Source organism: Engystomops pustulosus, chromosome 2 (genome assembly GCF_040894005.1).
Source record: "Engystomops pustulosus chromosome 2, aEngPut4.maternal, whole genome shotgun sequence".
NCBI classification, from domain to species: domain Eukaryota; kingdom Metazoa; phylum Chordata; class Amphibia; order Anura; family Leptodactylidae; genus Engystomops; species Engystomops pustulosus.
The window spans coordinates 45,849,980-45,877,148 of NC_092412.1; the positions used below are offsets into that span (position 1 = coordinate 45,849,980).

General features: G+C 43.3%; 1 protein-coding gene across 2 annotated transcripts in view; it reads right to left on the reverse strand.

Moving 5' to 3' along the window:
• TRPC4 (transient receptor potential cation channel subfamily C member 4) overlaps positions 1–27,169 on the reverse strand; it is a 125,094-nt gene that overhangs the window by 21,518 nt on the left and 76,407 nt on the right. Inside the window, exons 3-4 of one of the 2 annotated variants that reach the window (XM_072134444.1) lie at positions 7,746–8,264; positions 2,258–2,585 (exon numbers count right to left, since the gene is read on the reverse strand). In XM_072134444.1, the coding sequence (XP_071990545.1) occupies positions 2,258–2,585; positions 7,746–8,264 (847 nt within the window). Of the gene's footprint in view, positions 1–2,257; positions 2,586–7,745; positions 8,265–27,169 lie in introns of those variants that run through there. The other variant, XM_072134445.1, reaches the window with a different exon arrangement.

Here is a 27,169-nt window from a genome sequence, read left to right on the forward strand (position 1 = left end):
CTGTCTGTCATGCCTCTGTGTAATCGGTATCTCATGCATCTCTCATCTGTCTCACTTTTTTTTTTCTATGTGTAAGTATGTTAGTACAATGTCAGAAGCCAGATGAAAGTGCAACCCTGTACCCTGATAATGTAACCACATTGTCACCCCACAGAACGAGATGGATAATAATGTGTCTGCTTAGAGAGTCCCTGCCCACACCCTGGCATTTTGCACTGAGGAGCCTAGAGTGGAGTTAAGCCAGCAATAAAACTGAGTAAAATTGTAAAGTAAAGGGTTAAAATGATCTTTATTTTGTGAACATCACTAGGGGATTGAGATGTGAGAATTTTCTTTCTTGGAAAAATCCCTTACTTTACAATCTTACCCAGTTTTATAGCTGTTTTTGGTCCCATCACTCCATAGGCTGGTCAGTGTAAAATTCCAGAGTATAGGTGTGGACTTTCTAAGCTTTATGATCCCTCTAGTGCTATTAGATTCTATGTGCTTACAATGTGCTTAGATTATCAGAGTCCAGGTCTTTGTACATTTTCATTTAGCTTATGAATATTCACTAGTATGTGATACATAGAAAGAAAGATAAGACAGATCAGAGATGAGAGATGATGAGATCCATGAGATGCATATAACACACAATTACATCCTTAGCTCTACTATCTCAGTCATAACAAAAACTGTCAGCTCTGCTATATGCCTCCCTCTCTCACCTTATCTGTCTGTAGCTTGTAGATTTACTCTCCTCACACTGTTGTTTGCTGGCAAGATGTCTGTTTCTGTGTGCCTTGGAATGCAGGGGTGGGGGCCGATGCAGAGAGGAGCTCTGTGCAGTGTCAGACAGGAGAACAATCTGTCCTGTCCAACCTTAAAAATCTGATTTAGGTTTGGATCCTGGGGTATCGAAATTGTGTACACCAGGACTGAGACATGTTGGAATTATATCTATGAAAAGCTGATATTTTATTCATAACAGTGAACTAGAGAATGTGTTAATTTGTCATTCTGAGTAAATTTAAGAATCTTGTCTTTGTGGGAATATAGTTAAATTGAGACAAAGACAAACAAAGGGCAAAATACAAACAAAAACGTCTTGGAAAATGTTACCATTGGTACTGTAATATAATACAGTTACATGCATGAGGCAGAATACATAAAATACTAGATGGGGAGATAAAAACGGCACAACAGTATCTCTTCTTTATTGTCTGTCTACATGTTAACGTGCCCGTAGACTGAAAGGACAAACACCCATGAGGTACCTCTAACCCACAGGAGTAGACAAATGCTACATTATAGTTGGGGTGTGGGGATCTGGGCTACATACAGAAAGCCAAACGGCCACGTCCACAATTTGCTGAAAGATAAGACACATGTTATCTTTTGCGATATGGCAGCCCAGCCAGGTCACAGTGCACTCAGTTCAAAGCCACAACAATGGTGGTGAACATGTAGTCTGAATCCCAGTAGTTTTAAATTAAGCTCCAGGACAGCTAACAGCCTAGAACACATACTGCAACCCTACTCTTATGGTAGGACAAATGAAGCCACCCTCCTCTACAGACAATAGGAGAGAAATAGTAACATTTTAGAAACCAACATGGAAGAAAAAATATTCCACATTTTAGACAGATTAAACAAAATGTCTGTCCTTGTTAATATAATGTATAGCCAACTTTAGACTTTCTGATCCTGTGAAATATCAGTATTAAAGTATTATTTTCATAATTAAAATTCTCCGAGAAAAATCTATACACACTTAAACGTTGCAGGGGTTTTCCAGGATTTCTGGAAAACTCAGTAATGGTAAATTAACCCTGATCCAGCTCTCATATCCTGCTTTCTCTGTCTTTGTCAGAAGTGCACCCAGATACATGTTTCAGAGGTCACGGGATCGGCTTCATCCAATGAGTAGCCTTCCTGGACCACAGGGCGTCTCTTCCTCAACATCACACGTGATGTCCCGTGGTCTGAAGAGGTGATAATTGGTCAAAGAAGGTCACCGCCTGGGCGAACAAGACTCAAGTACCAGAGCAATGTGGGAAACAGGAGTAATGTCTATTCATTGGCATCTTACAGAAAATACTAAATCTACTCATTTGTGTGCCAGACAAATATCCTGTTCAACATCAAACATCCTACATTCTACTACTATTATAGTCTAAAATCTTTTGCATGCTGCTCTGTGGTTTGTCTATAGACAATCATAATCCAGTTGCATAGATTTACAATGTATTCATCATGCATTTAGTAAGTCATTTACCCAAAACCCACGGTAATATGATCCATTCAATGTTGTTTGGTTCAGTGTCGGTTTTTGTTTTGTTTCCAATTTGTGAAGCCCGTAGTAGGAAGAACAGGAAAGTCAAGTGCGATGCAGTGTGGCAGATGAATTTGATGAACGGTTTTCTTATAAAAAGTCCAAGGTTGCTTTTGGGAGCTATTAAGTAGCACGCAGAGAAGACAGGGAAAAGTAGTCCTATTATTATACATGTCACCATCTTCACTGCCCAATGGCGTCTCCTCCATCCTGGGAATTCATCATACCAGCGGGAAGCAAGCAGCTGCTGACAGTTAGGTTGAGCGACAAACTAAAAATACAAAGAAAAAGAAAAAATGTTTTTCCCATGGATGTCAGGAGGTCACATTAACCTTAATTATTTCAAGGGTTTTCCTAACAGAGAACATTCCATTGAAAAAGGCTTGCAGTACAAATACAGCAAAAAAAGTCACACTCACCTTACTAATCTCTTGCTGCACGCAGTCCTTAGCATAGGGTGCTAAGGTGAAGGGGTAACCTGCTTTCCCCCACCCACTGATGCCAATAATTAGCTGAGATGGTATTTTTTTTAAAAAGACCAGAAAGTAAATATAAGGAATCAGTAGGGTGAGAGTTTTTGTGCCTATTTAGATTAAGTTTTAATGTCTAGAGTTTTTTTTTTTTTGTATTTTCAAATCAAGATTCTGACTGTATGTTAGGGAAAAAGCCATACAGAAAACTGTTATATTTAGAGGCTGGATTGTTTCTTCCTGTCCCTGCTGTCTCCTTGTATTGTAACTTATCAATAATAAAAAAAATATTGTCCCAAGTCTTCCTTTTAGACTAAATTCACACTACCGTTCCATACTTCCGTTCCTTGCCTTCTTTAAAAAAAGTAAAAAATGGAGGATTACCAAAGTTAAAAATCCCATTGACATCAATGTAAATTATATGTCACCCGTTACGGTCCGATTGGCAGGTATCTGTTATTGTCACGGTCGGTGGTGGTAGACCCACTGAACCACCGCAAGCAATGACGTAAGCCGACACCTGAGAGCGGAGCCGACACCGCAAAGTGGGTTGGCCCGCGGTGGTGGCCAAAGTGGAGTACAGAAACGGCAGGCAGGATCAGAGTCAAAGTAAGGCAGTAGGTTAGGAAAGGTGGCAGAGGATCGGAGTCAGGGACGAAGCTGAAGGTCAAGACAGGCGGCAGAGAATTGTAGTCAGAATCAGCAGCAGAGGTCACAACAGATAATACTCAAGAATTGCAAAATAGGAAGCTTTTACAGGAAGAGGCCGGCTATTTAACAAGTCAGCGGCTGTCCAGCGCCAATTAGCAGCGCCCTGGCCCTTTAACTCCCTCAGAGCGGGTGCATGCACGCCCTAGAAGGCACACGCAGAACCACAGGAGACGTCGCTGGAACTCGGAAGAGGTGCGAATTACAAGGGGGAACAAGGGCGCCCTTGCAACCCGTGACTTGGGTTGCAGGGGCATTTGTGAAAGTTAACCATGCATTTTTTAATGTCAATGGGATTTTCAACTGATATGTTAAACCCCCTTTATTTACTTTTGTAACGGAGATAAGGATCAGTAGTGTGAAATAAGCCTTACACTAGTATTTAACAGCTTTTTTCTTCACTGCCTTCCTTTTTCAAGGTAGTGAGCTGATAGTTGCTCAGAAGGCAGACGTGAATGGAGATTTGGGTGAATAGTGTAGATAGTCTGCTACTTGCATATAAAGAAGAGTAGGAACAATGAAAAATATTTTGTGTTAAAAGCGGGGGAGAGCTGGTAGGCTGAGGAGCTCACAGTCTTCAGTACTCAATAAGATTGCTGATACCGAGTGTGGATTTAATTTAGCAATGCTCAGTAAGATCAAGGAAATGCATACTGTTTTTTTAAAAAAAATAAAACCTCCAAAAATGTTAATAGACTACTAGTTAAACACATTCCCTTCACAGTAAACAAAAAAAAAAAATAAAAAATCAGTTACGGTTCAAGAACATTACAATCCAAAGACAACACAAGATTTTTCTAGTTTTTACATACTGGTGTTATAAATCGTATACCAAGCTACAACTTCAATAGGGAGTCCAAATCTTTAATGGTGGTAAACTTAGATTTTTACTTGATCCACATCTATTCCTTTTCATCCAACTACTGTAGGATAACCGAGGATACAGAGTTGAAAGAAACATAGTTGTTTCCCCTGTGTGTGTACAAGTCCCAAACTTCCATAAGATGGAGAGTCTTACAGCTCTATATCTATTTCTAGCACTTAAAATTGCATTGGGACATTTACCAATATTGAAGATTTGGACTCCCTATTGAAGGTAAATGGTTTCTTCTGTTTTCATTATTTTTGATGGACTATCCATGGTGTCAATTACTGCCCCTGTTCACACAATCTCAGGTTCTCTAATGACTAATACAATTCACAGGGTGAGCTCAAAGAAATCATACCAAGACAAAGAATGGTATAATATCTCAATGTGTGTGGAGCAGCGTTTCCATGAAAGGCTAGGCATATGTGAGATTCTTTATTTGTGTCACAAAGTATTATACAGAAAACTGCAGTGGTGAAGGTCCTGGGCTGGTTACTTAGGGATAAAGAAGTAATGTCCATAGTCCATTGGTTGGTAAATTATTACATGGGCATCGCAGACACAAAGGCTCTGTTTTCCCTGGAGTGGGTAATATTTGTAAATTCCTCTTGTGACACGGGTCAACATTACGGAGGGGGTCTAGCATTCTTTTGGTACAGAGGATTAAACTTTGACCAGACTCATTCATAGTCAAATGTCCTCTTAGTTTCAGCAAGCATATGAAAATAAAAACATTTTCATTAAACACATAACAATACTTCACAATGGGTTAGGGGATCAATATCGTATTGTGGCGGGGGTCTGACACTCAGTAGCTCAGTTGATCAGATGATTTTAGCTGTTTCCCCTGGAATCGGAGCTGAGCAGAAGTAACTCCTCTCCACCTCTACATAGAGAATAAAGTTTTTGGATTTTGGAAGGTCCAGAGTGTTAAAATGAATCATCATAATAAATGAAAGATGAAATTATTGAAATTATTCTAAAGTAATTTATGTTTTCATTTCTCATAATTTGCAAGATATAACAATATAAAAATGAAAAGCTTGGATTATTATGCACCCACAATATCATGAAGCGCCTTCTGTCAGATAATGTGCTAAGAAACAAGTTTTAATAAAAGTTCTTTCATTTCAGTTAATCATGTGTTGGCGTTTTATAAGTACATTATTCAGCTCTTTATATAATTTGAGTCATAGACACATGATAATAGTAATTTGATATGACAATGTCAAATCTAATATGAAGTCTCGATCATTTATTCTATGGTTTTATTAAAAGGCTATTGTTCTCCATTTCCAGTATTTTGCTTTCTCCTCTGAAAAGCTGTCTTTTCCCATTAATGTACTCATAATTAGCTAATTAAAAACAATTTAAATATATTTTTAATCAGTCTATTCTGAGAGGTTTTGTTCATCTCCATCCATCTCCATGTCAATGTTTCCTCCACCATCTGGAAGTGGAGCTTTGAAGCATGGGATGATCGTAAAAACTATTGGTGTTATAATAGAAGTGGCAGTGGTCGGATGAGGAGACTAACCTTATTACATTTTAAACCATTCTGCCCTTTGGTGAACAATGGTTACCCTATCTAAAAATCTTGACCCTTTTCACAAGCTATTTGTGGACCTCATTTTCACTAAAGACAGGTTGCAGAAGCCCTTCACACCTGCAGTGCAAATCTGCCTTTCTGCCTTTTCTAAGCATTTGCATTACAATATAATTGTGTGTTATAACTTACTTTGCTCCCTGACAAAATCCTGGGGTAGTCACAGGGGCTGGACTTTGGTTTGGATGCATTTCAAAAAACAACATGTGGCTTGTCTGTGTTACCCACTCCTCAGAGCTTGGATCCCACCTTTGTGCTCCTGTCTAGCTCCACCTCCTGCTTCTTCTCAGAGGTCACAGCCTGGTCAGCCTGACATCAGTGGGGGAGGGACAGAGCTGTACAGGAGCACAAACATGAAGACAGTCTGCAGCTCAGACAAGTCACATGTTGTTTTTTGAAATGCATCCAAACCAAAGCCCACCCCCTGTGACTACCCCAGGATTTTGTTGGGATGCAAGAGTAAGTTATAACACACAATTATATTGTAATGCAAATGCTTAGAAAAGGCAGAAAGGCAGATTTGCACTGCTGGTGTCATGGGCTTTTACAATCTGTCTTTAGTGAAAAATGAGGTCCCTGGTGACAGGTTCCCTTTAAATCCAGCTCAGGAACCTCACAGCCAGAGTCTACTGCAGCGCCACCATAAGGAAATTAAGCATTTTACAGTTTTTGTTCAAAGGACATTTACCTGGCGCTTATCTTCTTGAATCCAATAAGGAGAAATAATAGGCCGTTTGCCGTAGAAGAATTCTTTATTCTTCATTAAAAAGTCTAGTACCAATCTGGTACTTTCAGAGTAAGGTAAGTAAAAAAATGATACGAACCTACTTATGAACACCCGCCTTACAGACGACCCCTAGTTACAAACGTTGGTAATCTACTGTACTTTAGTCCTAGGCTACAATAAATAGCTGTAACAGTTATCAAATGTCTCTGCAACTAAGCTTTATTGTTAATCCTGGTTCTTATGACAATCCAACATTTTTAAAATCCAATTGTCACAGAGACAAAAACATTTTTGTCTGGGGGTACAATTATAAAATATACAGTTCCGACTTACATACAAATTCAACTGAACAACTGTCTGTAAAAATATTGCAATTCTTTGTAAAGGCTATAAGCTATAAGGTAATACGGGACCAAAGAGGGAAGGGCTCCTGCTATCCTTATATCCATCACTGAAGTATCACGACAACAGCAAAATAGAACAGTGATGATGAACTTTTTAGAGACTGAGTGCCCAAATTACAACCAAAATCCACTTATTTATTGCATAGAACCAACACAGCAATTTAAGCAGCTCCATGTTCTTTCATAACTTTCAGCAGAAAAAGGACCTCTATTGATAATCCACCCTGTCTCAATCTTCCTGCAGTCCCAAGCAGCCAAGGATGTGTCCCTTAAAAATAGTGCAGACAGCAGCATCTATTAAGTTGCCTGGGACTGCAAGAAGATTCTTTGGGTCCTGTCTGGTGAACTTTGTGCTGAAGTGATGGCCAAGGTGCACAAACTGTTTGCACGTGTATTTAAGAAGAGTCCAAGACACATCTCGAGCGCATGGAACACTTTTTGGCGCACTGAAAGGGGCTTTCCGGTATTTAGTAGGACCGTGCACCACATTTAACATGCATATCCGACAGAAGGGTGTTGCTATCCCCACATAGTACAGACTGCACTGTTCTTAGTTTACTCAGTGGGATGGGATCCAGTGTTATCAAAAACATTATTTTAGTATACTGTATATATTTTTAAAATTTTTATAATTGTGTAATATCTTACCTCTTTTTGATGATACTTAATTGCCAGTTTTAATCGGGCCAGGTCGTTACCACTCTGATCTTCCAGTATGCCACCATCATCCCTATAATTGAGAATAATTTCCAATTCTCTCGAGCTCCTTGTCTGATCCAGCAGGTCCTTAGCAAACTGCTTGCATTGTTTTGAAAGGTCCTCATACTCAGACTTGAACTCATTTTCTACCTTACTTAATTCTTGGAGTTCCCAGCTCAGCTGGAATGCGGTAAGGAAAGGATCTTCACTTGACAATGCTATTAAAGAGGGGCTCGCCAATGCCCTGTAGATGTTAAGTCTTGATCGAGAGTGCCGTAGGCTGTCCACATCGGATCCAGAAACACATTCCACACAGTTACAGCGGACCTCATGCGGCCTGGGGATGGAGACTCCTTTTTGAACAAGATGCTTTATTATTTCATAGTTGTTTGTATGAGCCGCCAAAATGATAGGGGTGATGTCTGGAGTGAATTCAGAGAACTGCTTATCCAGAAGTATTGGGGGAACCTGTAAAAGGGACACAAATATATTAAATGTGTGGTAATTATGCACATAGGTATTATGCCATTATGTAGTTTTATGAAACAAACAAAACAAAACAAATAGCGGATACACCTCTGTGCAGAGGTAAAAAGAGTAAATGGGGGTCATTTACTAAGGGCCGAATCGGGTTTTTCCGCCGGGTTACGCAAATTTTTCCATTTTCTGCCGATTTTCCCTGTATTGCCGCGAGATTTTGGCGCACGCGATCGGATTGTGGCGCATCGGCGCCGGCATGCACACAACGGAAATCGGGGTGTGTGGCCATATAAAAACCCGACGGATTTGGAAAAACCGCCGCATTTTTTTTAAAAAACTGTCGCTTACCTTCACTCGGCCAGGCTTGGTGAAGTTCAGTGCATTCCGAGGAACTTCAGCGCAGCAGCGACACCTGGTGGACGTCGGAGGAACTGCCTTAGTGAATCCAGGCAAAACCCGAATCCTCCGCAGAGAACGCGCCACTGGATTGCGATTGGACCGGGTAAGTAAATCTGCCCCAATGTGTTAATCTTAACTTAAACATAAGGTCACTTTCATATTTGTATAAACATGTGCCTAATCCTTATCATGTCATGTAACGTTTGCTGTCGTTGGTCTGCACCTTGTGCCGTGCCTTATGTATCTTTATTTTCCAGATGTTCTGTGAGACCTTTCACTTGATGTATCACTTTTTTTTTTAAATTCATATATTTTAGCATTAACATTTTTTAAAATTTATTGGTTACTTCTAAGGGTGAGGTCACACGTTGTGTTTTCATTGCATTTTGAAAGACATTATCATATGGCAAAACATGATAGCCTCGTCGCCCCTTCGGTGCAGCTGGACACATCAAGAGGCTTCTTGATGTATCCGGCAGGTGGCTGTGCAGTGCTTTATTTCTATGGCAGGTCCTACCTGGCGTAGAAATTAGTGCAGCCAGCAACTTTTCACATGTTAAAAGATGCTGGCTGTAAGTGCAAGTGCACCGCCATGGGACAGGGACTCCCTGAACCTGACCACTCTCCTACTGGCCAAGCCCCCTTCATGCCCATCCAGCTCACCTAGTGTGGAGGTGGTGGACAGGGGAAAATAATCACAAGTGCTAAAATTTGCGATTAATTCAGGGCTTCAATGCCAATTTCTTAGCATAGAAGTCCTGATAAATACCCCTTGTGTCTAGCACCTAAAGAGCACCCTTAGGATGAATGGAATTGTTGCCTAGTTGCAGAATTGTGCAAAACAAATCTGTCATTAAGAAATTTACCATGATGGTTAGAGATGAGCGAACACTAAAATGCTCGGGTACTCGTTATTCGAGACGAACTTTTCCCGATGCTCGAGTGCTCGTCTCGAATAACGAACCCCATTGAAGTCAATGGGAGACTCGAGCATTTTTCAAGGGGACCAAGGCTCTGCACAGGGAAGCTTGGCCAAACACCTGGGTACCTCAGAAAAGGATGGAAACACCACGGAAATGGACAGGAAACAGCAGGGGCAGCATGCATGGATGCCTCTGAGGCTGCTTAAACGCACCATTATGCCAAAATTATGGGCAACAGCATGGCCATGAAAGAGTGACAGAATGAAGCTAGATAGAATCTAAAACATCCAATAATTGACCCTGACACTATAGGGGACGGCATGCAGAGGCAGCAGCAGCAGCGGCAGGCTAGAGAGTGGCATGGCGACATACCCTAAATGGACTCAGGCTTCAAACCAATGGGTGGCAGAGAGGAACCAAAGGAGGTGAGCAAGAAGCGCTCAAATAATATCGGTACATGATAAAAGTTTGCCAGTATATTTTGTGGATTACACAGCAGGGTGGCGACAAAGTTAACATGGAAGCCATGAAAACAACCCAAAATTCTGCCTGACACAGCTCGTTTGATAAGGGGACCATGTATGGAGGCAGTGAACTAGTAGTAGATTAAAGGTGCTGCAGTTAAAACTATGTTAGTTGGATCTTGGCATGGAGCTGGCGCTCCGCTGCCAGGCGAGCTTTCGCCAATCCAAGCCCCTGTCTCTAGGCTACTCCCCAAACAGCACTTCTAAGAACCTTTTGTATAAGATCAAGTGTAGTAGCGTTCTTATAAGTTTGGGTTCTGGCGGGTGAGGGGAATGTAAACAGATGCGCAAGAAGCGCTGAAATAATATCGGTAAATGATAAAAGTTTGCAAGTATATTTTGTGGATTACACAGCAGGGTGGCGACAAAGTTAACAAGTTTGATGTGGAATGCCCTGTAATAGCTCTTGGGCGGTGTGCCTTTTATCGCCTAGGCTCAGCAGTTTGAGCACCGCCTGCTGTCGCTTAGCGACGGCACTGCTGCTGTGCCTAGAGCTACCGACTGATGGCGCCATGCCCACGGATGGTAATTCGGAGGAGGAGGAGGTGGAGGAGGGTTGGGAGGAGGTATAGTAGGCCTTTGAGACCTGGACCGAGGTAGGCCCCGCAATTCTCTGCGTCGGCAGTATATGACCAGCCCCAGGGTCAGACTCGGTCCCAGCCTGCACCAAGTTAAGTGTAGTAGCGTTCTTATAAGTTTGGGATATGGCGGGTGAGGGGAATGTAAACAGATGCGCAAGAAGCGCTGAAATAATATTGGTAAATGATAAAAGTTTGCCAGTATATTTTGTGGATAACACAGCAGGGTGGCGACAAAGTTAACAACTTTGATGTGGAATCCATGAAAACAACCCAAATTTCTGCCTGACACACCTTGTTTGATAAAGGGACGATGTATGGAGGCAGCTATATGGACGACTTTTGGAGGTAGCAATGGAGACAACGTGTGGAGGCTGCTATGGAGACAATTTAATTTGGATAGTGCCTGTATGTGGCAGTCCCAAAAATTTTTCAAACCAGAGGAGCAGGTAGGTGGCCCTCCAGTAAAATGGAATAGATTGAGTGCCTGTATGTGGCAGTCCAAAAAAATTTTCAAACCAGAGGAGCAGGTAGGTGGCCTTCCAGAAAAATTGAATAGATTGAGTGCCTGTATGTGGCACTCCCAAAAATTGTTTAAAACAGAGGACCGGGTAGGTGGCCCTCCAGAAAAATTGAATAGATTGAGTGCCTGTATGTGGCACTCCCAAAAATTGTTTAAAACAGAGGACCGGGTAGGTGGCCCTCCAGAAAAATTAAATGCATAAAGTACTATAGCTAGAGCCAGTGGGCCCTGTCAAAAAATAGCCAGTTTCCTCTGCTTTACTGTACAAAGAGGAGGAGAAGGAGGAAAATGAGGAGGAGGAGGAGTGGATCAATTATTCAGGTTGAGCTTCCTTCACCTGGTGGAGATTGGAAATTATGAGAAATCCAGGCTTTATTCATCTTAATAAGCGTCAGCCTGTCAGCGCTGTCAGTCGACAGGCGTGTACGCTTATCGGTGATGATGCCACCAGCTGCACTGAAAACCCGCTCGGACAAGACGCTAGCGGCAGGGCAGGCAAGAACCTCCAAGGCGTACAGCGCCAGTTCGTGCCACATGTCCAGCTTTGAAACCCAGTAGTTGTAGGGAGCTGTGTGATCATTTAGGACGATGGTATGGTCAGCTACGTACTCCCTCACCATCTTTCTGTAAAGATCAGCCCTACTCTGCCGAGACTGGGGACAGGTGACAGTGTCTTGCTGGGGTGACATAAAGCTGGCAAAAGCCTTGTAAAGCGTACCCTTGCCAGTGCTGGACAAGCTGCCTGCTCGCCTACTCTCCCTCGCTACTTGTCCCGCAGAACTACGCACTCTGCCGCTAGCGCTGTCAGAAGGGAAATACTGTTTCAGCTTGTGCACCAGGGCCTGCTGGTATTCATGCATTCTCACACTCCTTTCCTCTGCAGGGATGAGAGTGGAAAGATTTTGCTTGTACCGTGGGTCCAGGAGAGTGAACACCCAGTAATCGGTGCTGGAATAAATTCTTTGAACGCGAGGGTCACGGGATAGGCAGCCTAGCATGAAATCTGCCATATGCGCCAGAGTACCAACGCGTAAGAATTCACTCCCCTCACTGGCCTGACTGTCCATTTCCTCCTCCTCCAACTCCTCCAACTCCTCTTCTTCTGCCCATACACGCTGAACAGTGAAGGACTCAACAATGGTCCCCTCTTGTGTCTCGCCAACATTCTCCTCCTCTTCCTCCTCATCCTCCTCCACCTCCACCTCCTCCGATATGCGCTGAGAAACAGACCTGAGAGTGCTTTGGCTATCAACAAGGGAATCTTCTTCCCCCGTCTCTTGTGACGAGCGCAAAGCTTCCGACTTCATGCTGATCAGAGAGTTTTTCAACAGGCCAAGCAGCGGGATGGTGAGGCTGATGATGGCGGCATCGCCACTGACCATCTGTGTTGACTCCTCAAAGTTACTCAGCACCTGACAGATATCAGACATCCACGTCCACTCCTCATTGTAGACTTGAGGAAGCTGACTGACCTGACTACCAGTTCTGGTGGAAGTTGACATCTGGCAGTCTACAATGGCTCGGCGCTGCTGGTAAACTCTGGATAACATGGTCAGTGTTGAATTCCACCTCGTGGAACAGTCGGTGAGCGGGCAGTTGGAGGCGGCGCTGCGCTGCCCTGAGAGTGGCAGCATCTGTGCTGGACTTCCTGAAATGCGCACAGATGCGGCGCACCTTCGTGAGCAAATCTGACAGATTGGGGTATGTCTTGAGGAAACGCTGAACTATCAGATTTAACACATGGGCCAGGCATGGCACATGTGTCAGTCTGCCGAGTTGCAGAGCCGCCACCAGGTTACGGCCGTTGTCACACACAACCATGCCTGGCTTCAGGTTCAGCGGTGCCAGCCACAGATCAGTCTGCGCCGTGATGCCCTGTAATAGCTCTTGGGCGGTGTGCCTTTTATCGCCTAGGCTCAGCAGTTTGAGCACCGCCTGCTGTCGCTTAGCGACGGCACTGCTGCTGTGCCTAGAGCTACCGACTGATGGCGCCGTGCCCACGGATGGTAGTTCGGAGGAGGAGGTGGAGGAGGGGTGGGAGGAGGAGGAGGCATAGTAGGCCTGAAACACCTGGACCGAGGTAGGCCCCGCAATCCTCGGCGTCGGCAGTATATGACCAGCCGCAGGGTCAGACTCGCTCCCAGCCTCCACCAAGTTAACCCAATGTGCCGTCAGCGATATATAGTGGCCCTGCCCGGCAGCACTCGTCCACGTGTCCGTGGTCAGGTGGACCTTGTCAGAAACGGCGTTGGTCAGGGCACGGATGATGTTGTCTGACACGTGCTGGTGCAGGGCTGGGACGGCACATCGGGAAAAGTAGTGGCGGCTGGGGACCGAATACCGAGGGGCGGCCGCCGCCATGAGGTTGCGAAAGGCCTCGGTCTCTACTAGCCTATAGGGCAGCATCTCCAGGCTAAGCAATCTGGAGATGTGCACATTAAGGGCTTGGGCGTGCGGGTGGGTTGCACTATATTTGCGTTTCCGCTCCAGCGTCTGGGGTATGGAGAGCTGAACGCTGGTGGATGCTGTGGAGGATCGTGGAGGCGACGATGGGGTTTTTGTGGCAGGGTCCTGGGCAGGGGGCTGACTATCAGCTGACACAGGGGAAGGAGCAGTGGTGTGCACGGCCGGAGGTGAACGGGCTTGTTGCCACTGAGTGGGGTGTTTAGCATTCATATGCCTGCGCATACTGGTGGTAGTTAAGCTAGTAGTGGTGGAACCCCTGCTGAGCCTGGTTTGGCAAATGTTGCACACCACAGTCCGTCGGTCATCCGGTGTTTCCTTAAAGAACCTCCAGACTTCTGAAGATCTAGCCCTCGCCGCAAGAGCCCTCGCCACGGGAGCTTCACTAGTTGACACATTTGGCGCTGATGCACCAGCTCTGGCCCTGCCTCTCCGTCTGGCCCCACCACTGCCTCTTCCAACCTGTTCTGGTCGAGGACTCTCCTCCGTCTCAGAAGCACTGTGTTCACCCGGCCTCTCAACCCAGCTTGGGTCTGTCACCTCATCATCCTCCGATCCCTCAGTCTGCTCCCCCCTCGGACTTCCTGCCCTGACAACAACTTCCCCACTGTCTGACAACTGTGTCTCCTCATCGTCGGACACCTCTTTACACACTTCCACTACGTCAAGAAGGTCATCATCACCCACAGACTGTGACTGGTGGAAAACCTGGGCATCGGAAAATTGCTCATCAGCAACCGGACAAGTGGTTTGTGACTGTGGGAAGGGTCCAGAAAACAGTTCCTCAGAGTATGCCGGTTCAAATGCCAAATTTTCCTGGGAGGGGGCAGACTGGGGGGTGCAGGAGCTGGAGGAGTGGCGATTTCGGTGACATGGGTGGACTGCGTGGAAGACTGACTGGTGGACAAATTGCTCGAAGCATTGTCAGCAATCCACGACATCACCTGTTCGCACTGTTCTGGCCTCAACAGTGCTCTACCACGAGTCCCAGTAACTTCAGACATGAACCTAGGGAGTGTAGCTCTGCGGCGTTCCCCTGCTCCCTCATAAGCAGGTGGTGTCTCACCCCGGCCAGGACCACGGCCTCTGACCCCTGCAGTAGTTGGACGCCCACGTCCCCGCCCTCGTCCTCTACCCCTAGCCCTCGGGTTAAACATTTTTAAAATGAGAGTTATAACTTTAATTTTTTTTTTACTTTTTTTTGTGTTTTTTGTTTTTTTTTGTGTTTTTGAGTTTTTAAAACCAAACGATGCTATCCTATTGCTATGGCTATTTTCTAGCCAAGTATGAAAGCACACTACTATGCCAGATGAGATGACACTGAGTTATTAAACAAAATAAACGTAAAATAAAAAAGGACAAATGGCAGACTGTGCCTAATTGAAATCCAACCCCTACTAAATTTTCCCACTTCGGTCTTTGCAATGGATATGTGCGTCACTAAGCGCAAAACACAGCTGTCGCAAGTCTCACTACAAATTGCTCACAATTGGCTAGTAGATGCACTGCAGCAAGTACAGCCACCAGCAGATCAACCAGAAATCAAATATATAACGCTACTGTAGGCGTAAGTAAGCCGTTTGGATTCTCCTATGGCTATTTTCTAGCCAAGTATGAAAGCACACTACTATGCCAGATGAGATGACGCGTTATTAAACAAAATAAACGTAAAATAAAAAAGGACAAATGGCAGACTGTGCCTAATTGAAATCCAACCCCTACTAAATTTTCCCACTTTGGTGTTTGAGGTGGATATGTGTGCCACTAAGAGCTAAACACAACGGTAGCAAGTCCCCCTGCTAATTCCTCACAAAATGGTACTAGATGCAAATAAAAAAAAAAAAAAGTAGAACGTTATTGTAGCCCTAAGAAGGGCTGTTGGGTTCTTGGAGAATCACTCCTGCCTAACAGTAAGCTAATAGAACACCCTAACGCTTTCCCTGACCAGCAGCAGCTCTCTCCCTAGCGGCATCTAGACACAGAATGATCCGAGCAGCGCGGGCAGCGGCTAGTCTATCCCAGGGTCACCTGATCTGGCCAGCCAACCACTGCTATCGACGTGTAAGGGTACCACGTCATGCTGGGTGGAGTGCAGAGTCTCCTGGCTTGTGATTGGCTCTGTTTCTGGCCGCCAAAAAGCAAAACGGCGGGAGCTGCCATTTTCTCGAGCGGGCGAAGTATTCGTCCGAGCAACGAGCAGTTTCGAGTACCCTAATGCTCGACCGAGCATCAAGCTCGGACGAGCATGTTCGCTCATCTCTAATGATGGTCTATTTAACCTGGCTTGTAAACTAGAGGAAAAGTAAGAAAGGTATTTTCTTTATTTTATCATAAATTCTGATATCTGCTGTCTGGCAAGATTAAAACTGTTTCAAACAGGATCAGAATATAATAAGAGAAAAAAGGAAAGATAACTTGTCACCCCCACTTCTGTTCTCTACTCCCTGGTCCTGAATCAACATACAGGAAGTGCTCATTCATGAAGGCTAAGCAGTTACTTCCTGTGTGCCAATATAGGACAATAAAATAGAGGGCTTTTTTGGTATACTTTCCATTTTATCAACATCTTGTATATTAAAGATGAATAAACTCTTCTTTTAAAAATGTCCAACATCAGTAAAGGACTGGATGAAATTTGTATCAATTAAATTTTTTGGATGCTTTGGCCAAATTTGTTGAAAATTTTAAAGCATATCTGTAAAGTTATAAGAATTTTCCCGAATTATTCTATGGGATTCCCCCTTTAAAGCCAAACGATGCCTACTTTGTGCTGCTTACCCTTTTCTTTCCAAAGTTATGGCATTTTCTCTTCTGAAACGGTTTGACAAAAATCTTTTTCATCAGAGGTGAAGTGGCAGGAGGCTAATGTCTGTTTGTCTTTGCCCTGAAGCTGAAGCCAGTTAGCTTACCCACAGAACCCATGGTGCTTTGTGTTCTCTCTCAAAGTAGCATTAAATAAATTTAGTTTCCCACAAGTAAATCCACTGAACTCAGTGCACAGTGCACATACAGGATGTATATGGTAACTAGCCTGGCAGCTTCCATTGCTTTCCAATGTTAGAAATCATAAGTAAACCAGTTACATAAAGTCTATAGCCTGTGCTGTGTGAGGGGTTCAGCATGAGGTGCAGAGAGAGAGAGAGAAAGTTCTTTAAAATCACAGACTGGGATGGAGGGACTGATAGGGAGCAGGGGAGATCTTGTACCTCACTTTTATGTGCAAGAGACATCTGTATCCACTGTCTTGAACACATCCAGCTCTGCTACATACACAGAGAGAGCTCTGTGACATGACTACCTCCTCTAAACAATAGAGGAGGTAGCACAACCTAATAGTACAATTGAGCTGGTGCATAAATAATTATCAGCAAACCAACAAGAAGACAGGATGCACCAAAAAATGCTCATTGATCACAATCAAATATTAGTTTTTATTTAGGTCCAAACAGAGAAACAATCAGACATACATTTCAAATCACTTAAAACATGTAATGTACATGAAACAACAGCTGGATACCCTGGTATGGGTCCACACAGTGTAACCACCTGCAATAAGCACTCAGTGATGCACAATAATTCCTCCCACACACTATACAGTCAGATGCTATGGGTGAACAAGCATGTGTGTCCAGGAAAAGGTCCAGTATGTCAACAAGTATGTATGCCAGCATGCAATATTGCAATATAAGAAACAAATCGATAGGTACCAGCCAATGGTTAATCCATGGAAAAAGATACTCTCTAATAATAATGTGACATACCCCTGAGGAAGTCGCCTAGAGTGACGAAACGCGTGGGAAGCCTCATACCCCTACTTTCCTCTCTCCACCTGTATGCCCGCTTTCCAGTACCCTGATGGGTAATTAGAACTTCAACTTTGGTATACTCTCCTTTAAACCTTTTTTGCAGGCTCATGTCTTAGCACTTGCACTTTAGTCATTTACATTTGTTCATGCACTTTATTATTAGAGAGTATCTTTTTCCATGGATTAACCATTGGCTGGTACCTATCGATTTGTTTCTAATATTGCAATATTGCATGCTGGCATAGATACTTGTTGCCATACTGGACCTTTTCCTGGACACACATGCTTGTTCACTCATGGCATCTGACTGTATAGTGTGTGGGAGGAAGTATTGTGCACCACTGAGTGCTTATTGCAGGTGGTTACACTGTGTGGATCCATACCAGGGTCTCCAGCTGTTGTTTCATGTACATTAGATGTTTTAAGTGATTTTAAATGTATGTCTGATTGTTTCTCTGCTTGGACCTAAATAAAAACTAATATTTGATTGTGATAGATGAACATTTTTTGGTGCATCCTGTCTTCTTGTTGGTTTGATGAATACCTCCTCTGTGAGCAGAGCAGCAGCCCCTCCCCTCCTAGGAGTCCATAGAGTTTGTTTATACTACAGACTCCAGGGCTTGTGAGCACAGACAGAGGATGCAGTCATTGCAGCACTGATGTAATCTGAGGGGTATAGCAAAGAAACTACTGGATTTAGGTAGCAAAGATAATAGAATGTAAGCTCTTGCGAGCAGGGCCTTCACTCCTATTGTGCCGAGGGGACGTTTTTCAGCACATTTTTTGTGCTGAAAAACTTGGCTTATAGACGAGTATATACGGTAACAGTTTCTCTTTAAGCTAAGCAGGGAAAATGAGCCCAAAAAGAATGTAAAATGTAAAAAATAAAATACAGACAATGTAAAATTTTACAGTCAGTTACACCAGCAATGACTGGAGCAGAAGCCATCTATCTGCTATATTTATCTGGACTTTGACAAGCTTGAAAAGCAAATACCAGGATTTTAGACAGACATATAAATAGAAGCTGAGCGGTTATCCACAGCATCATTAAGAGATTTCAATGGCCTTTGTGAAAAATATTAAATGCCAAGAATCCAAAATTTATCATGTCTTAAAGCTAAATAACCCAGGAACAGGACGACAAAGGCCAATAATTCACAGAAACCTGAAACAATGATCCTAGTGTAACATTTATCACAGGTGCATGACATACAACAATCTTGATCCTCTGTGCAACGTAATAAGTGGAATATACCGGCTAGGAGATGTTGAATTATCTCAACTGCACATTAAAAGCTGTAAAAATAAAACCCATCAAAATAAGGCACAACTATGTTTTTTGCCAATTCCACCATATATACAGCTTCCCGGTACATTGCACAGAATATAACATGGTGACACTGGAAAGCCTAATTAGCCTCAGAGATAATAAGACCTCATACAGCTCTGTAAACCAAAAATATTAAAATGATACGGCTTGCGGGAGGACCGGTAAGAAAAACAGAAATGCAAAAACCTGAAAAGTCCTGAATGAGGTTAAAAAATAAGCAGAAAAGCAGCTTCTGTCCTTAAAGGAAACCTACCACTTGAAGTGGCAGGTTTCAGATGCAAATACCGAGCACCAGCTCAGGGTGAGCTGGTGCCGGAGATTATTTTTGTTAGTGTTTTAAACCACGGTATCGCAGTTTAAAACACTTTTTAAACTTTATAGCCGGCGCAGGGAGGTACGCGCTCGGCGCTTACCATGCGCGCGGCTACATAGGAAGTGAAGGAGAGCCGCGCGCATGGTAAGCGCCGAGCGCGTACCTCCCTGTGCCGGCTATAAAGTTTAAAAAGTGTTTTAAACCGCGATACCGCGGTTTAAAACACTAACAAAAATAAGCTCCGGCACCAGCTCACCCTGAGCTGGTGCTCGGTATTTGCATCTGAAACCTGCCACTACAAGTGGCAGGTTCCCTTGAATAGATATTCATCGTTTACAGCAACATCAAAAAGAAGAAAAAGCTAAAGCAGAACTTGATCTTGGAAGGGCAGCCTAAAACCTATGGTTCCTGTAGCTGATATTGGGATAAGAGACAGCAGTTCAGGTAATTAGGGTTTAATAGAAGGAACCAGTCAGGGACAGAGCAGAGACTGCAGGTGGTCTCTGCAGATCAGGGAGCGCGAGGAATCAGTGTGTAAGCTGCCTACAGAGTTCAAAAGAAGCTACAGCCAAGATTTATCTTCACCATTAGAAAAGAAAAATATAATGAAATATACAGTACAATAATACTGGAAAATGTCACAAATGATAAAAAGATCAATCATTTTACAATATTCCAACCAGAGGTCGCGCTAACATATTTCTAGAAGGGTAATAATACTCCTCTTACTATTTTTGAGGAGTATTTTTAGCCGGGAAGGAGTATGAAATTTTCAGTAATACAAGTATATAACTCATGGCTGTATATAATGTTGATAGATGCTAATTATATAAGAAAATCATGTGTCCGTATCTTCTGTGTTTAAATAGCAAATGGAGGCAGTTATAATGATGTTACATCATGTATTGCCCAGACTGGAGCTGACGCCACCAACCCCCCAACCAAAGTCGCCGAAACCTCCCACCACCAGACTGCGGCCCGCAGAGACCTCCCACCACCAGACTGCGGCCCGCCGAGACCTCCCACCACCACACAGCGGCCCGCCGAGACCTCCCACCACCACACTGCGGCCGCCAAATCCTCCCACCACCACACTGTGGCTAACGCCGGCGACACCAGACTGCGGCTAACGCACAATGTATCCCTCTCCCCATGTGACCAGACTGTGGCAGCCGCCGCCGAGCTCCAGTGGCCAGACTGCAGCTGACACTGCAAATCCTTGATGATTGCTTTGTAAAATGCTTTTTTAAAAAGAAATTTTGTTTTATTTTTTTTGGTGTCTGTGTTGGGGGGCGGCGTTTTTTTAGGTTTTTTATTAATTGAATTTGCGTCTTTGTCATTTTTTACGTGTTTTTACTGTTTATGCAGTCCTGTTTCACATACACCTCATGCCACCTCAGCACCCGCCAGACACGCAGTCCCACGTAACATATACCTCATGCCACCTCAGCGCCAGACACGCAGTCCCACGTAACATATACCTCATGCAACCTCAGCACCAGACACGCAGTCCCACGTAGCATATACCTCATGCCACCTCAGAACTCGCCAGACACGCAGTCCCACGTAACATATACCTCATGCCACCTCAGAACTCGCCAGACATGCAGTCCCACGTAACATATACCTCATGCCACCTCAGCACCAGACATGCAGTCCCACGTAACATATACCTCATGCCACCTCAGAACTTGCCAGAATCGCAGTCCCACGTAACATATACCTCATGCCACCTCAGAACTCGCCAGACACGCAGTGCCACGTAACATATACCTCATGCCACCTCAGCACCAGACACGCAGTCCAACGTAACATATACTTCATGCCACCTCAGCACCTGCCAGACATGCAGTCCCACGTAACACACACCTGCCACCTCAGCACCAGACATGCAGTCCCACGTAACACACACCTGCCACCTCAGCACCAGACATGCAGTCCCACGTAACACACACCTGCCACCTCAGCACGCGCCAGACACGCAGTCCTATCACATCCACTCCTATCAAGCCCCCTCAACTCCATACACTTGTATGCACACAGTACCTGAACACGTTCTACTTGCAGGCAGCCATTACAGCTCTACTTCCTGTGAGGAGACTGCGTAGTAAGCCACGCCCCTTTCCCGGAGGCTCCGCCCCTCACGTGACATCACGGCTACCCGGAGCAGCTCCATTCTACAGGCTAGCAGCGCTGTAGTGTGAGCTGAGCAGTGCCGGCCCGTGCGCTGCCAGTGCAATGTCATGCACACCAATGCTCCAGTGTGCTCCGGACCGCTCAGCCCACACACTACAGGGGATAATTGCCAAGCGTACTTTTACGCTTGGCAATTATTCTGGGGAGTAATTGCGCCTCATCATGCGTCTATGACGCTTGGTGAGGCGTTAATGCGATCTCTGATTCCAACCATCTATGTAAAAAGTATATACAATATATAAAAATATACAATATCATATAAATGATGACAAAAACAATTAAAATGCTCACGATAACATTTTTCCATTGAGTAAATCTGTGAAGAGGATACAGGTTTAGGCTACATTCACATGGGACGTATATACGCCCAACATATATACTTCCCCCATAGACGGCAATGGGTGCACGGCACCGTACGGGAGTGGAATGGTGCCGTTCCGTAGCCGGTAGAAAGATAGGACATGTCCTATCATTCTCCGGAATACGGCATCGTTCTCCATAAATCGCTATGGAGAGGGGCGGGGGTGAGCGGCGCACATCCCCCTTCCTCTCCCTGGCGCCGAAGTGTGCCCTCCGTGCTAGGGTACGGTGGGCACATGTCGTGTGAATTAAGCTTTACACTAGAACCAAAGGCACTTCATTCTCACAATGGGGCGTATCCCTTGTGTCAAACGTCCCGCAATCATAAAAATATTTCTAACAAGTAGCAGTTATTGGTGGATGTGTCCATGGATAGAGACAGATGTTTATCTATAGTAAAATATTCAAGTCCTGGAATTAGATGCTGACATCCCAGAGGAGATATAGCCCACTATTCTCTGCATCAGATACATATTTTTCCTACAGGATACTAGTCACATATTGAAGTTATTGGCTGAAGCATCAACTGTCATGTATCCTGATGTATCTGTGGCGGATGGAGACAATTGAGTGGAATGTTATAGTTAGGATATGAAGTAGGCACAAGGTCGAACACCTAGGACCCACCAGTGAAATTGAGGGCTCACCTTTTGCTATGTGGGAATATTAAATGTACATATTTAGGCCACACTTAAACAATGGGGGTTATTTATCAGGACTTCTCTGCAATGCCCTGAAATGACTGTAAATGCTACCGTATTACCAGCACTTGTGATTACTTTCCTCTTTCCGCCACCTCCACACCTGTGGGGCACAGGGGGCAAGGGAGCACGGGGTGTTCCTTCTGGAATGTGAGAAGTCACTGGCAGTGCTTATCTCTCCAACTTTTTGTGGTCCCTCATCTTCCCCCTGTTATTGTCGGCCCCCTGGTGTCATCTCATCCTCTGACTGTGACAATCTTGTTCACCCCCCTCATCTCCCCACTTTTAGTGTGGCCCCCTCTCCTCTTTGCAGTGTACTTAAAAAAAATAAAGTCACTTTTCATGTTTCCCAGCAGCTCCCCCTTTTATCGTGTTGGCCTCCTCACATCCACTCTCTTATTGTGGGCTTCTTGGTATCTCCCCCTCTTATTGTGGACCCCACTATCTTGTGAGCCCCCCTCATCTTCCCCATCTAATTGTGGGCTCCCTGATATCTCCCTCTCTTAATGTGACCCCATATCTTGTTGCCCCCTCTTATTACCCCCTCACAGAACAGAATGCAATTGTTTATAGGTTGAAGGAGGAACAATTTGGGATCGGTTTCACGACATTTGTACTTGGCACCCATATTATAAGCACTAACACTACAGAGATGAGCAAACCCACTGTTTGCATTCGGGGTCAGGGTTCGGCAACACAGCCCAGACATATTGATGGATTGGTGGTCGAACAGCCAATCCACATATTAACACTGCTAACAACTAGCCATGACTATGACTGCCCATAGTGTCCGTCTGGCCAATCATAGCCATGGCTAGTAGCTAGGGGTGCATCAATTTGCTGGATTTGCTGCTCAGATATGTTTCAGTGTGTGTGTCCAAACCCAAATGTCAGGTCTGCTCATCTGGCAAGGGCAGCATAAAAAAACAAAAATTGGCAAATTTTATAAATATATTGCACAAATATATGCAACCGTATTTTTGACTTTTGTAAGGGACTTTTTTGGTGATGATAAATTTAACTTAGTTTGTCAGGTTAGTTTGTTTAACTTAAGGTGGCAAGGGATTTTACAGGTTATACAACATTCATTGGATGATTTTCTCTCTAGCCTTATTTGTGTGGCCACTCTGTACCAATAATAAATCATAAACCAGCAATGAAATGATGTTGTAATGGCCTGGTACCCTCTAAGAGGACCACAGTATCCCCTATAACTACACAACATGGGGTAGCAATGGTTAAACTGAGTTTTATGTGAACACTCTATGGAAGTTCATGAATTACTTTATGAATTATTTTACTTATTTTGTCAGGGCTGAACAAGACAATAACTAAATATAAAATTCCTCTAATAAACAGCAGTTCATATCTGTTCAATACAGGCAGTCCTTGGGTTACATACAAGATAGGTTCTGTAGAATTGTTCTTAAGTTGAATTTGTATGTAAGTCGGAACTGTATACTTTATAATTGTAACTCCAGTCAAATTTTTTTGGTCTCTGTGACAATTGGATTTTAAAAATGTTGGATTATCCTAAGAACCAGGATTAACAATAAAGCTTCATTGGAGACACCTGTGATAACTTTTACAGGGGATCACTGTGGCTTAGGACTAAAGTGCAGTAAATTACCAATATCCAGGTCACAGCATTATATCCTGCTTATCTCTGCAAGAAGTATAGGCAGTCCCCTACTTAAGAACACCCGACTTACATACGACCCCTAGTTACAAACGGACCTCTGGATGTTGGTAATTTATTCTACTTTAGTCCCAGACTACAATAATCAGCTGTAACAGTTATCACAGGCGTCTGTAATGAAGCTTTATTGTTAATCCTGGTTCTGATGACAATACAACATTTTTAAAATCCAATTGTCACAGAGACCAAAAAAATTTGTCTGGAGCTACAATTATAAAGTATATAGTTCCGACTTGCATACAAATTCAACTTAAGAACAAACCTACAGACCCTATCTTGTATGTAACCCCGGGGACTGCCTGTTCTAAGGTAAACATTATTTGTTCTCTCAGTTGTGAATGTTGGAAGGTGAAGAAGCTGAACTTAGTGCAGCTTAGAGCAAACTATACAGCTACTTAATTGATTGAGTGCTTTTAGTTAGCTATAAAACACACAGGAGACATAATTTGTATAATATATAAGAAATTTGTATATATGAGGCGTTGTTTCATAGATTATGGAACATTTACAAATTTTTCTCTAGGCTCTTTAATTTTTCTAGTCTTAGAAGTCAGCACCATTAGTCTTGGTTCCTAATATGCTAATCAGGCTTTCTAATAGCAGGCTGTCGCTACTGTTCCAGTGCCACCCACAGTTGAGAATCCAATGGACATATTGGGTGTCAAAAATGATAAAATTACTTACAATTAATGTTGGTTAGATAAAAAAAAGTTCAAGTTTGGCGTTTGGGTCCGCCACCTGTCCTGGACATGTTGCCAGATTGGCGGCCGAACATCCAATCCGCCAAGTGGACACCCCTTTCAACTAGCCATGACTATGATTGACTACTTGATGGATTGGCTGCCAAACCCAAATTTGAACCTCAGGTCCGCTCATCTCTTAAAAGGACCTCTTTAAATTTTTTTTAAAACTTCAGAAAACTGAGATCTGGAATCTGATTCTTTTCTTGCAGTATATCTCCTTCAATGTGTTTTCCAGGAGCTGTACAAATGTATGGGATTTCCATACATTACAGACCCTATCTATTTAATAGCTTTATACTCTTTTCTGCAATAGGATTAGTTTATTGACCTTCAAACATTCCCATCCGAAACAACAAACAAGCGCTCACCTACGTAGAAATACAGACAGTTCTTGCCATAATAAGCAGTATATTAAATTAGTATAATAATTGGATTTGTCACTTTTCACAGCCAGTGAACAGATCATTGATCCACAGAGAGATGTGTTTGCTTATCGAGAACACAAATGTAGCACTTAAAATCTAGCGCTTCCTTATCAGATGACTCCACATTCAATTATACAAAGTTGATTGATTTCGAAATTTTGGCAGGAATGTGTTTCCCTTTTAATTATCAGTATACCCATCCGGCATTTACTCATGTTATTATACAATGTTGATAGTACAGAGGATCCAAGATCAAGAACTTAACATTTTCCTTGGCTTTGGCAGTGAAGTGCACATATAATGACTGCGGCTGCTAGAACTAGCATCAAATAATTTGTAGTTATTTGAAGCCGCGCCAAGCCCCGAAAGGGTAAGACACAGATGAGCGAGAAGAAAAGCCGGCGTAATATGAAATGACAGCAATTGGTACAGCTATAGGGTATAGCTAGAGGCAAGAAAATAAGTATCTGTGGGAGGAGGATGCTGTACTTAAGAATGACAGCCATACTGAGCCACAACAAAGGGAGAAATGTGCCCACTGCAGCTTTACCGCGTGATTCTAAAGGATAAGGGAGGTAAAAGCCCATTATACTCATAGCTTATGTAATAGCATGATGCACCCATGTAAAAGCAAAATAAATCAATTTTCATAGCATGCTATGGCAAACATGACAGGTAATCGCCTGCTATTACAAGCTATCCTCTTACAAGCCACTTAGAGGAGGCGGGGAGAGGGAAAGATTTATCGAGACCGGAGCTTACTCTAACCAGTTTTGATCTAACGTGTCTTTGAGCAAGATGTGCCCAAAATATTAAGAGGCTAAATAAAAAGTTATAAAAAATCTGTAAAATAAATACATAAATGAATTATTTATAAGGGGTCGCCAATAAAGGTTTGCCAATGTTAGACAGATTATCGACAAGAAACATTTTTAGACATTTCCTAAGAGCAGTGCAGTCTGTACTATGTGTAGTTTACCTGTGTAATGTGCAGGGGGCGCCAGATTCAGGATTTCTGGTTTCCGTTTTTTTAAGGATCTGGCGCCACCTGCACTGCCCTGACAGAATACACCACTTTTTTTGGTGCCCCTTTAACATAGGGCGTTCTACTCGATTCTAATGGAATTTGGCTCACTGTCTGACTGATCACTGGAACGCCCCCTTCAGTGCAGAAATTTGTGTTGCATGAATAATAGTGGCACAAAAGTGCGACACAAATGTTAAGTACACAATGTTAAATGTTTGTTAAATACCTGTGCAAGCAGCTTTGCACTAGAACGAACGTGCAAAGTCTGACAGAAAACTGGCACACAGTCCTTATGTTATAATTTTTTTTTTTTACATCCTATAGATTATTTTAATTTCACAGGAAGTTTCTACTGACCCAACAGGAAATGGTCTTCCTTCCTTCTGAGATGTGGAACATGTCTCCTCTCAGCACATACTGTAGCTCTCAGGATACCTTTAAATATTAAAGGCAATTTTTATTATTGCTTAAGTTGGTATTTGCACTCAGGATCCTTGGTTTCAGAGGGAGGAATATACTGTGGATGGTTTACCTGCTATTACAATGGGAAATGTTGTAGCCTAAAAGCCTCAATAGAAATCTTCATTAAATTGTTATATTGGATATCTATCAACATATTTCCATATCTATCTATCAATCTATCTATCTATCTATCTATCTATTTATCAAAATGCAGAAAACGAAGTGCATCAAAAAACTAAAAAATAATGTGAAGAATCAGTGGAGTCGAAATTTCGATGTGGTAAAAAACCTGAAGATGTAAATGTTTTATTTCATTATATGAGAAAGGTGTTAATGTGGTAGTAAGATATACCGTATATACTTGAGTAAAAGCCGACCCAAGTATAAACCGAGGCCCCTAATTTTACCACAAAAACCT